The sequence below is a fragment of the Denticeps clupeoides genome, chromosome 2, assembly GCF_900700375.1.
Source record: "Denticeps clupeoides chromosome 2, fDenClu1.1, whole genome shotgun sequence".
NCBI classification, from domain to species: Eukaryota; Metazoa; Chordata; class Actinopteri; order Clupeiformes; family Denticipitidae; genus Denticeps; species Denticeps clupeoides.
Window position 1 is genome coordinate 3,318,095 of NC_041708.1, and position 13,438 is coordinate 3,331,532.

The following is a 13,438-nucleotide window of genomic DNA, read 5'->3' on the forward strand; positions in this document are numbered from 1 at the left end:
AAAACAGCCAAGAATGTAAAAAGAGGCAACTCTGAAAAAACAGATTCATCAAACGTACTGTGTGTGATATGGGTGGTATATGGGTGTGTAGTAGCCTAGTGGGTAACACACTCGCCTATGAACCAGAAGACCCAGGTTCAAATCCCACTTACCACCATCGTGTCCCTGAACAAGACACTTAGCCCTAGGTCTGTCCCTGTAACTACTGATTGTAAGTCTCTGGATAAGGGCGTCTGATAAATGGAATAAATGTAAGTGTGTGTGTGTGTGTGTGTGTCTGCCACTTACATTGTACATTATTTACTCTGTCGATGTAACAGTAAGTAAAAACGGGAAGGGGTCCGTAACCATGAATATTTAAAAAAAAAAAAAAAAGCAACAGCACAGTCGTCATAAATAAAGCTGCCAAGTCGGTAGATAAGTGGCCGGTGGCGTTTGTGGGGGAGTTCATGCTTCTTCCACAACTGAGTGGGTAGAGAAGGGGGCTTTGTGGAGCTCACAGCCTGAGGGAAAATGTGTGTGTGTATCACTTTTGCTGAGTTGAGAGCTACCAGAGAGAGCTTTGAGACTGGATCTAGTCCATCCTATAATGGTTGGAGTTGTTTCTGCTGGCGGAGCAGGAGGGCTCGTGCCGTTGGACGGAAGCCCCAGGCGCAGTGTCAGGTCTTCTGGCGTCGCCACGCCGACAGCACACCGGGATTATTACTGGCACCTTTCAAGCGTTCTGGTGCTAGGGAGTGGAGCAGGTTGTGGGCGCTTCTCAAGGCGATGACGGGCTGCCCTGGGACTGGTGCATGATGGGAAAATGTGTCCGTTCCTCCATCCTTCTCCACCCCCCTGTTCTCTGCTTGCCACCACAACATTGATGGAATGACAGAGAGAGAGAGAGAGAGAGAGAGAGGGGTGGGGGGTGGGGGGCAGGTTGAGTCTGCGGTTTCCATGGCGACCCAGCCCCATATAAGGAAATCAATGATATCACATAGCAAACTGGCATACGGCTCAAAGCGATACAGGGGCACCGGGAGGAGCGGGAAAACCGTGAGACGGAGAGGGCGAGGCAGGGAGAAGAAGGCACGCAGAGAGACAGAGGGACGGGCGGCCAGCCTCGACCACCACCATCACGTGAAGGGGGGGGGATCTTCTCCCAGTCTGCGGCGCATTAAAATGGAGAGGGGGAGAGGGAGGAGGTGAGCGGCGGGCCGGTGATGAGTGTAGGCGGCTACGTCGCCACCGACGGACGGGGAGCCTGAGGAGCTGAAGGTGCAGGTGAGGCGTGTCGGCGTGTCTGGAGACCGCCACCCCGTAGTAGCCGCTGCACGACGCTGTAAACGGGAATGTGTGTGTTGTGTGTACCCAGGCAGGTGTAAACCAGGTGTGGCTGCCGCAGAGTGTGTGTGTGTGTGTGTGTGTGTGTGTTGGGGTAGAACGGGATTTGAGGGAGCGGTACAGGCACCAGGAATAATACTGTTTGGCATGCAGGTCAGGCATGCACCCCCCACATACACACACTGACATACACACACACCCACACACTCACAGACAGAACGGGCAAGGCAGGAGCCTGATTAGCGTGGTGAAACGAAGGACGGTGTTTAGTAGTGTCTACTGCAAGTTTGCCTCTCTGTCCGTCCCTCTGTATTTTTTACGTGTGTTCTGTCAACAGAACAGGCGGTGCTCCATGTCCAAACCGCTCTCCACTCAGACTCACTGCACACACGTCTCCGTTTTACCCCCCAATTTGTACTGTTTTATTAGGGATTTATTAGGTGAACTAAAGCAGCGCTTCTGGTGGCTGAAGACCTGGGAGTGTCCAGGGCTCCGGGGAGGTTTGTTCCGGTTTCGCCCCGTCTCGTTCCAATCTGGGCCTGTCTGTGTCTCGGGGGTCACACTGATGCGTTATACTGTACAGGGCATAGACATGGCAAATCAGGTTAACTTCATGTAGTTTAAATTTGTAAGTGCAGTGATTGTAATTGTGATACACAGTTGTACACGTTGCACACAGTGAAATTTGTCCTCTGCATCTAACCCATCACCCTGAGTGGTTAAATGCAGAGGAGAGAGAGAGAGTTTATTAAGAATAAAGAAAGTGAAGTGATTGTCATTGTGATACACTGCAGCACAGCACACGGTGACACAACAAAACATGTCCTCTGCCTCTAACTCAACATGAAAGGCAGTGGGGTGCAGTGTGTGGGTACGGTACCTTGGCGCTTTGGGACTCGATACGGCAGCCTTTCGATTACGGGTCCATTTCTTTACCCGCTTGGCCACCTCTGCCTAATGATTAGTCACCCATTTTGCTTTTTGCACCCTGGGACACTGGTGACAGGGTGGGGACTCTTTCAGGACATGGCACCAGTGCAGGCCCATTCACACGCACACACCACTTATTCACACACTCACTCCTACGGACAATCGCAAATTCGGCAATTCACAAAGGCGTGAGGAAACCAGAGAACCGCGAGGAAACCCGCGCGACAAACGAGGAGGGCTTCTCACCCAGCATTGTTGCAATGCAAGCTCTGTTTCTAGCAGTCATTTTTTGTGCCTGGGCGCTGTGTGCATACCAATAGGCCATGCATAAAACCCTGCATAGGGTGCATAGGGTGGTAGTAATCTAGTGGGTAACACACTCGCCCATGATCCAGAAGACCCAGGTTCAAACCCCACTTACTACCATTGTGTCCCTGAGCAAGACACTTAACCCAGGGGGGGACTGCTCCAGGGGGGGACTGTCCCTGTAACTACTGATTGTAAGTCGCTCTGGATAAGGGCGTCTGATAAATGCTCTAATGCACTCACATAAAATTTAAACAAATGGTTTTTACATATATGTTCCTCCAACAGCAGCAATACGAAAGGCCATTTAATGAACACTTTTAACTTGACTTTTTTCATAAATTGTTGGTACTGTTGGAAGGTTGTCGGTACTGTGTGTGTGTATTTGTCGGCTGTAGAGTGCTGAAATGGGACAAAGCTGCTATGACGCGAGGTGGGACTGCTGTGAGGTCCACGGACAATTAGCCTGAGCCTGGCTGCACCAACAACATAAAGGACTAAATGAAGATAATTGCATCCTACTGTGCTTTGCTGGTTATGTCATTAGAGCAATAGTGTCCATTTCTATGCTTGTGCTGGATGAATTGGTCTATGAACTGCGGCCGTTGTCCCTGAATGGTCTCTGGCACCTGCGACCCAGATTTGAATTAAAAATTCTTCTTCTGTCGAATGCAGCATATGTGTGCGATGAAAGTGTGTGCTAACAACAAGTAACTCGTCCCTGGAAAGAGAGAGAGCTGGCAAGGCCGTCTCCGGCAAGATGTCTGCCAGACTCTACCTGGAAGAGGCTCCACTCAAGGAGGAAACGAATTGAATCAAAGATTCTTTATATCGCACGCGCCGTGGCTGTAAGTGGGGTCATTCGGTCGCGATTGAGTGTGCGTAATTGTGCGTAAACACGAGGGCGTCCTCGTTCCAGTCACTCATGGCAGCAGAGCGGCTCGTGGCATGCTGAAAAAGGAGCAGTTCTCTGGCTGGCCGGGTCTGAAGGGAGCGATTCATCATCGGAGAGATTCTCGCCGCGGACTAGCCACGAGAAGAGGGCGGGGGGTCTCGGCTGGTGTGATAACAGAGGGGACGCCCCGTGGTCCCGGGGTGCACCAATACCCCGTTTCCGCTGCTGGTGCTCGGACGGTGCTGAACTGGGAACCGAAACAGTAACCACTAAGCAGTAACAGAAAACTTTCTCATTTTAGTTGATTTTCTGTGGACGTCCCTGTAGCTAGAAGACCTTTCATTTCTTTACCGCGCCACATTAAGTGCCTCTCCGCCATTTTCTGTTCTAAAGCTGCCCACAATTTGGGTTCTCGTTATTAGACCTGCAAAGTTTAGGACCAAGCTCGTTGGTTGTTTTAGGGCTCCGGAAGAGCGTGGCACTGATGTGGCACAGTTAAAAAGGGTACAAGAGATCCTGGAGGATTTAACTGTATATTTAGCATCAAAAGAGACGTTTGGGAGTTTTTTCCGATTGTATTAGTTCACGTCAAATTCACATGTTTAATGTCTAATAAACAGATAAAGGACCCATTAAGGTCCTTTCTAGCATCAAGATGTTTATGGCAAAAATGCACAGACCAAGTGAGATATGGAAAAATTGCTCTTTATCATGCTCCTCTGAAGAAGGCAGCTGCAAGCAGGGAATGTGGCTGTATTCGTAGACATTGGAACACTGGCTCTTTCGTACACTGGACTGTCTTGAGTGACTTAAAAACCCAGTGAAATCCAGGTAAACCTAAAGCTAACCCTAACCCCAGTAGGTGAAAGTGAAGTGACTTCAATCTAAAACACGGTGCATCGCCTTTGTAAAAGGCACCCGGGGAGCAGTGTGTGGGGATGGTCCTTTGCTTAGTGGCACCTCAGTGGGTGTGGCATCGTGGTAGTTCGGGATTCACACCGGCACCTCTGCCCCGGTATAGGTCGTCTCATCCAAAGCGTTCAAATGACTTGGCTCTTGAGATTTGTGTGTGACAAAAGAGCAGCCTGGCTGGATTCACAGATGTAGGCTAATCTTTGCCCTCCTGTGGTGGGGATCATTGATAGCAATCAGCAGGAACAGTGGTGGCCTAGCGGGTAAGGAAGCGACCCCGGAATCAAAAGGTTGCCGAATCTTGGCCCGTCGAGGTGCCACTGAGCAAAGCATCGTCCCAACACACTGCCCAACACACGCCCACTGTTCACAAAGGGTGATGGTTAAAAGCAGAGGACACATTTTGTGGTGTCACCGTGTGCTGTGCTGCAGTGCATCACTTCACGTTCACCTTTTGCAAAGAAAAAAATGATCTCCTATCACAGACACGTTGAATGTGTTGTAATCTATGACTGACAGGCTCTGGACGATTTAAATCCCCTCTTTTCAAGCTCCTCCCTTTCTCCTTAATTTGCCAACGTCCTCTACACCGCTAATACCCCTTGTACACAGGGTATGTCACTGGCCACGCCCACTACCAATACCAACATGCAGATTATCAGCGCTTTAATTCAAGCGTTCTAGGTCTTATTAAATGTACAAGTTCATGCTTAGAAAATTGTATGTTGCCCTGATTTGAGACACACTTTGTGTGTCAGTGATTGACTGGAAGGAACTTGTATGGAGGCCAGTTGTTATTAAATTGCGAGAGATGTCCTCAGGAGGTTTTGTCCTGGCGCTGCGTTGGCAGCTCAGCAAGGTGGACGCGCAGCACAAAGTGGGCCACTCCGACCTGATGGCCATTCGCGTCTCACCGGCTCCTAATGATCCGTGGCCGACCTGCTCCCTTGTCCATCTGGGGTGTTTTTTCGGCCGTGCTCTCAACATGGCTTCCAAACGGAGTCTAGACCAGAGCTCCCCGGCACACAGCCGACAGATCTTTACTGATGTCCATGACCTTTGCCTTTAGCTACGGGAAGGAAGCCAAATGGTTGTCTGAAACAGAAGCTTCTGCGCTGCATCCTCTGTGTGCGTGTTTTTGTGTCTTTAGTCCCGACGTAAGGCTCAATGCGCAGTAATTCGGTAAATGGCCACGATGGGTTGGGTGTGTGTATCCTTATTGGGAGGCTGAGGTAATTACGGGCAAAACAATAACGTCCAATCACAACACAATTACCGCTGCGGTGAAGGACAAAGCAAGTCGCCAGTCCATCGTCGCCGCCGTAATTAGCGAGCGGCCTTCGCATCTCCCCGCGATGGGTTGGAGCTCGATGTGTGCGTCGCGAAGCAAGTTTCTTTACAAGAACTTTTAATCTCCTTGGTTCCGGGCTCTGGGAGGCGATGAATCCAGTTAATGTTCCTGTCCGGCCCAATCTCCCCTCGCCAGCTCCGTAATGGGAGCCTTAACGCCACTTCCCAGCCGTAGCTGTGAAAAGCAAACAGGCCCGATATAGGATTCTGGTTCCCACTCTCCCGGTTGTCACGGCGAGGGGGGGCTGTTTGTCCTAATAAGTGGTGAAAACGTGGTAACCCGTTTCTCTCTTCTCTCCCCCCTCCCTCTCTCTCCATAGCAACAGCCCAACTACTGGAGTTTTAAGGTTAGTACATGTGTACATATGTGTGTTTTCATCCACCCGACACCGTCTTGATGATTCATGGTGTGTGAGTGTGTGTGTGAGCCCGTCCGTCTATTTGACTTTCCTGAAAAGAGAGTCTGGAAATCACTGCTCGTAAGTGATGTCCTCTTTAATTACGTAGCTGTCTGTCTTTTTGCACTCATTACCATATAGGGCAGTGGTGGCCTAGCGGTTAAGGAAGCGGCCCCGTAATCAGAAGGTTGCCGGTTCGAATCCCGATCCGCCAAGCTACCACTGAGGTGCCACTGAGCAAAGCACCGTCCCCACACACTGCTCCCCGGGCGCTGGTCATGGCTGCCCACTGCTCACTCAGGGTGATGGGTTAAATGCAGAGGACAAATTTCACTGTGTGCACCGTGTGCTGTGCTGCTGTGTATCACATGTGACAATCACTTCACACACATAAAAAATATATATGCCCATATTTTGTCACCTTTGTTGTATGTACTAGTGTATTTAAAGGTTTCAACTCTTCGGTCCCAACCTAGCATTCAACCTAGCAAGTATTTGGACGATAGCTTGTATGTAATATTCAAATTTATTTTTTACACATAGGGAAATATTCTGTAACCGGAACTTGTTTGCTAGTGTAAGGTCAAGGGTGTCCTCTGGACTTACATAAGAAAATAAAAAAAGAGGTTTGTGCATGTGGTGTATTGACAGACATGGGAATGGCAATATATTTTTAGATAAATTAGGCAGACGAAACTCCTTTTATATCCATTTCCTACTATTTTGAGATGCTTTGGTATATCTACGTGTACATTTTAATGCTTATTCTGATGACAAAGCATGTTCCAGAGTTTGTAGATGCTGCAGATTGAGTGGAGCTGATTAGACGGTGAATGCCTTCCAGACGATACCCAGCTCCACTTTGGGAAAAGAACGTCCCTGTTATCTAATCTGATCACACACACAAACACACACGCGCACACACACACACACACTCACTCAAGGTCATCATTGTGCTGTTACTTTACACACACAGTCGAATTAAAACCGATAACCCTGCTTCTCGGGATATTGTGTGTTCAATATTTAATGGCATCTTCCAACCACAGCTAATTAAGAGGCCTAATTAACCATTACTCATTAGCTAATTCAATATTAGCAGCCAGAGCCACATTGAAAACATGACGCTGCAACAGGGCCAGCTGTTTCCCTCATGTGATTGGCTGCCATTTAGGTGACTGATTGCCTTGCAGTCCAATAAAAAACAATGAAACAGATTAGTTGAAAAAATCTATTTGTTACTCACTGCAATTAATTTTTTAGTTTTTAATGTGAACACTATAAGTAACTACCTTAACAAAGCTGCGTTTTGTTTACTGTCAAAATTTGAGGGTGGGTGTGTCCGCCATGCAGGGAGCACAGGAGCAGCAACCAGCCGTTGATTGGCCAATGTATTCAGGAAAATTAATTGATTCGACTGGCTGGCACTTGAAAAGCTGCAAGTGATGCAAGTGAGAGACATTTGGCAGTACATGATGCCATTGTGACTCATCAGGAGTCATTCCAATTTATTGTAACCGTGATTGATTATTTGCAAAACATGCTATTTATTACTGAAAATGAACCTTTAATTAATTGGAAAGTTAACAGAGAAGTTAAAATATAAGACAAAAATGTGCACAGGCTTTTTTTTTTATTGCTGCACAGCTCCGATTACTCTCCTTTTACTTCCCTGCTGAATGACGATGGGCCCGTTAACATGATACCTGTGATCAGCTCTGCATGGGTTATTCCGGAATGTTCTCTTTTTTTTTATCCCCTTCTCCACAGACTCTTTTTAACGCTGCATCACATGGGATTGCACGAGCTGACAGCTGGCACTGCGAAATATGCTGAATTTAAGTGTTTGGATGCATAATTCATCTCATTCTAATATGGCATCTCTCAAAATATGTGAATAAAGGGCTGAGAGCGGCTCCCAGAATTCATTGAGAGCACTTTTTTTTTTCTGCTGTGAGGATGGTTGGGTAACCAGGGGCTCTTTTGTCTCGTTTCCTTTCATGTTGAGTTTCACACATGTTCACTTTATTCAGTCCTCATTGCTTCTTTTCTCCTATCTCTCCCTCCCTTCCTCCTTCCTCCAGCTATAAGCTGATTGGTCTCTCCCCTCCCTCTCTCACATCTCTATTTCTCTTATCTTTTTTTTTTTTTTTTTTGCACATGACTCAAGCATTAGCATAAATTCATTTAGCACCTTCCACTGCCTCCCCGCATCTCACACACACACACACACACACACATACTCGCACTCTCCCACTGCACTACGTACGGATTTATCGCACTCTCACATTCATTTCTCTTTAAGAGACATCTGCCACGCCCACTTATAATGTAATGCACCTCTAAGTCCTCCCCTCTCTCTCGTTCTCTCTCTCTCTCAACAACAGAAACAGAGAATAAGACTGACCTTGATATGATAAAGATGTGCAAGAAATATCTAAAAATGAATTTATGGTGTGCTCGTAAAGGAACTACAAAAGGAACGATGCCGGTAGTTAGCAATGGCTAACAAGCTTCACTGGAAATCTTACATACGTCCCAATGCAGATAATACACAGGCTGTACGCTGTACGATATGCCTGCATGCTCATAAGGCTAATTTGCATAACACACACACACACACGCATGCATGCACTTGGTTCTGCATTTAGCATCTGAATGTTCACTGGTATCTCACAGCACGGGGACGTCTAGGCCACAGCCTCAGGCTCTTCATGCAGGATCTGTGTATTAAGTTCTGCTTATCTGACCAGGTTTAAAGGAGCATTCGCCATAGCGTTTGTCCACTTCATGGTCTTTGGCAACACTTTCATGAAAAAATATGATTATTAGTAATGTCGAAGCGATGTGACGCCATAAACGTTCTCACACAGGCTAATGAGGCAGAATAATGTCAGAGCTGAAGTAATCTGGGCTACAGTTCATATTGCAGATCAGCAGAAGAGAGTTTATTCACCGAGAGCATAGGGAGGATTTACTGAACACTATCATTGCCACCAGTGGGTGTGTGTCGGGGAGACTTGATGTGTGTAGACGTATTTTGTATTTGCTCACATTTACATGTTTGCGTTCATTGTGCTCTTGTGTACATGAGGCAGAGACGGACTGCTGACGTGTGCAGTCTCCTCCTTCTTACCGAATGGCCAAGGGCCAGACCAGATTGTGATGGGATCAGAGCTGAATTACACATGCATACACACTCCCAAAGAGACACATGCACTCAGACGCACACATGCACGCACAGTGGATTCAGCATGAATCCCAAAAATCACCTTCAGGAAGCTTCTCTAGGAATACATGGCATCACGATGCATCGGCCACAGTCATGCTGATGCTCAATATTTTACAGGACATGTCCAAAGGATCATGATACTTGCACAATTTTTCATTTTTATGCTATTTGTGGCATTTGGCAGGCGCCCTTATCTAGAGCGACTTACAAAAAGCTTTCATGTTGCCTTCAATTAATCAGTTCTGGTTCACTAGGACGCCAACTCATTTTATTCACTCTCTTGTATATTTCTTTACATACGGTATAGGCCAAAAGTTTGGACACACCCCTTTTCATTCAACGTGTTTTATTTATTTTCATGACCATTTACGTTGGTAGATTCTCACTGAAGGCATCAAAACTATGAATGAACACATGTGGAGTTATGTACTTAACAAAAAGTGGAGACCTGACCTCCACAGTCACCAGACCTGAACTCAATTGAGATGGTTTGGGGTGAGCTGGACCAACAAGTGCTAAACACCTTTGGGAACTCCTTCAAGACTGTTGGAAAACCATTTCAGGTGACAACCTCTTGAAGCTCATTGAGAGAATGCCAAGAGTGTGAAAAGCAGTAAATGGTCATGAAAATAAAGAAAACACATTGAATGAGAAGGTGTGTCCAAACTTTTTGGCCTGTACTGTAAGTCAGACTATAAGAAAGTTTCTCTTTTTCAATTTCTCACCACATTTTGCCCAGTGTCCTTCTGCAGTAGAAACCCCTTTAAACCATGCTGTAGAAACATGTGTTGCCATTGATTGATTTGTCCACTCTGGATCAAATGATGCCTTTGTAGGTTCAATTTGGTCAAAAATACTTCGGTCTGTGGCTCAAGGTTACTGCATCGATGAAAAAGACAGCAATATAAAAAAAAAAGATTTGGAAAAATTGGTAATATAAATCATACTTTTCATACTCTCTCCCCCCGCCTGCATCTTTTCATCTCCCACACACATCATATGCATGCAGGACAAGTGCTCTCTGCTTGATGGCTCTTCTGCCTCTCATTACATTTCCAGGGCAAAGAGAACGGTTCAGTAATTAGTTTTTTTTTTTTTTTCAAGCTATATTACATGTGGTGAATTATTCATTAGTGTTTAGGAGCTTGTAAATCCTGCTGTTAAGTGACTGATGAGCTAATAGCGCTGCAGACAGTTAAAATGCCCTTATAATGCGAGAGCAGTTGGGCTTTAGCTGAAGAAAAATGGTGCGAATTGCCTTTTTCAGTTCATTTCAATTTACGAAATCAGCCTGGCAGCCACCTATGGAGTTTACTTTTTAGAGCGATGGGTAATGCCAGACACCATTGAGATTTTTTAAATGCCCTGGAATAACAAATGATGTGGCAAATGGAGTGTTGCAGAAACCAGCAAGGCTTTAATTTCCCAGTAATGTACAAAAATAATGACACCACTACATTAAAGGCTTCTTTTTTTCCATTTTTAAAAAATTCTAATACAACTTTTGACACTTTGGACTTATTAATTGAATTTTATTTGACACTGTTTGATGAAAAAGAAAAAATCATAGTTCGTAGTTAAAAGGATTGTATTTTTTGATATAATGTATGATACATACATGGGGCAGATCATTTGAATGTATTTAGATGGCACATTGTGTAATATGTCTTTGCAGTTGTTCATTTTCTTGCATGACTTGATTACTGTGCACACCGGAACGGAATGCCGTGGCACCGGACCCCTAATTCCCGTGAAAGTAGGAGCTCTTCTTGGGGGAAGGGAACACCGACCCTCCACGTTTTTTCAGTGTAGAGGGCAGAAGGGTCCGCAGCTGTCCACAACTGTCTCGACTGTCATGCCTGGACCCGTTTCCCTGGGCCGTGATTGGCCAGCGCTGAGTCTGCTGGCCAATCGGAGGCGGAGGGAGGCTTACGCTGTCTTACTCACAGACGCAGGGTCAGATTCAGGGGTTCGCCAAACAGGGACCAGGATGCTGGAAGTGAGTAAAGAAGATGTGCGTCTTACTAATTCCTAGTTGCTCTGACCTACTAATTTATCTTCTTGATTAGTCAGTCTACTTATTGCTGATTCGCAGCTTAGGAGAAGTGGACAAAAGTTTATTCCTTTTTTTTTTTTAATAAACCCATTTTTTAATTCCACCGCCGCTTGTATTGGGCATTACAAGCATTACATTCTGAATCTCTAAAATGAAAGATGTCGTAATATTAGTTTTGTTGGATTCTGGTGCCTCAAGCACCGAGAATCGAGGTTGAGGGCATTGTTTTATGATTATTTTATTGTGTGTGTCTTTGGAGACGATATGGATGGCGTTTGATAATGCTGCAGTCTAGCGTGAATGTGGGATGATCTACTTGTTGTAGCTGAATAAAACAGTGCGTGTGTGTGTGTGTGTGTGTTTTGCTGGAGCAGCGTTAATTGCGTCGTCTCTGTGAACACACCTTTTGGTGAAAGGTTCTGCTCTGCTGCTGAGTGCTGACGAGCTCAGCTAATGCTCAGTAATGGGCTGAAGTGTGTGTGTGTGTGTGTGTGTGTGTGTGGGGGGGGGGGGGGTGTTGTTCTCTAAAGCACGTTAGTTAAAGGGTGGGTGATGCACACCGATCAGCCACAACATTATGACCACGGAGAGGGGGTGTATAGCTGGTGTTCGGTGAACTGTTGGAGTCACAGGGGGTGTATAGCTGATGTGAAAAATCTGAATGGGGAAAATGGTTGGCATGTGAGATATTTCTGTTCTGCAGTGGTACTAGGAACGAAAAGCTGTGAAATGATGGCAGGGTTATGTTAAGGACGGCCAAGGATCATATGCAGCGCAGGTCAGGGTTCTAATGTATAACAGATTAATAATACTGGGAATAAATTATGACTGTTAGTTAATCAGAAAAGATCAAATCCAAGCGTGTCACGTTCATTCTGCTTTCTGCATATAAACATTTCATGATGCAGGTTAGTGACCGGTTACAGACCAGCGCAGCGGAGTTACAGAACGAAACACGCACACGGGCCACACCAGTGATTACAGGTTTACTGATGTGTTGTTGTGGTGTGTTGAGGTTCTTGTGCTGTCTTCTGTGGCTGCTGTGTCATTAGCTCAATTTCGCAGCCACTGAAGGTCCAGGACAACAGTCTACACACACACACACACACACACACACATACACATGCAGATACACCAAATGGCCCTTATTTTGTGAAGTTGAAACAGATCCACACTCACAGGCCCAACTTCTCTGTGATCGCAAAAGCACACACTCACACACACTGCCTTCCCATCATGCATCTGGGTTTGTCTCCGGCCTCTGCACATCTGCTCCAAGTAGAAATAAAGCTAATTAGGTGGTGAAAGAATACCTTCTTCCTCTCCCAATCTCTCTCTCTCTCTCTCTTTCTATTTTCCCCTTATTCCTTCTCTCTCTCTTCTCCCCAGCTCCCTCTCGGTGGCGCTCTATCCGTTTCAGGTGGGATAATTGGGAGAAGCAGGCAACAGCTGAATAATCTCAGAGCTTTTAATGATCTCCACATCCGGCCACAGCAGCTTGGATCTTGTCTTCCTTGCCCCTCTTCTCTCTTTCTCTCTCTCTCTCTATATATATATGTGTATATATATATATATAGATATATATATATATATATATATATATATATATATATATATATATATATATATATATATATATATCTATATATATATATATATATTATATATATATATATATATATGTATGTATGTATGTATATATATATATATATATATATATATATATATATATATATATATATATATTTATTTATTCAAGCTGTTTGTGTTTTCTTCTATCTACTCTGAGCTAGGACTTGTAGGTCTGTTTATTGGAGTATTTATGGAATGGGATGGGAAATTCTTCTCTTTATGGATTGTCGGTAATTTGGTTTCAAAGCCCTTTTAATAGAGTTTTTCAGTGGCTCTCAATTAAACTTTGCAGCCCGTCTGTCAATATCGGCCATATAACTGCATAACCTACAATGCCGCTACAAACCATCCGGTTGCTAATAAGAAACAGCTTATATGTGGCTTATATTGTAATCAGCCAG

General features: G+C 45.4%; 1 protein-coding gene across 11 annotated transcripts in view; it reads left to right on the plus strand.

Moving 5' to 3' along the window:
- The window catches only part of srcin1b (SRC kinase signaling inhibitor 1b), a 54,612-nt gene that overhangs the window by 17,644 nt on the left and 23,530 nt on the right, over nt 1-13,438 (plus strand). For 9 of the 11 annotated variants that reach the window (XM_028970885.1, XM_028970887.1, XM_028970889.1 and 6 more), the window contains exon 3: nt 6,040-6,066. The exons of 1 other annotated variant lie outside the window; for it this stretch is intronic. In XM_028970885.1, coding sequence (XP_028826718.1) covers nt 6,040-6,066 — 27 coding nt within the window. Of the gene's footprint in view, nt 1-1,073; nt 1,267-6,039; nt 6,067-13,438 lie in introns of those variants that run through there. One more of the 11 variants, XM_028970892.1, reaches the window with a different exon arrangement.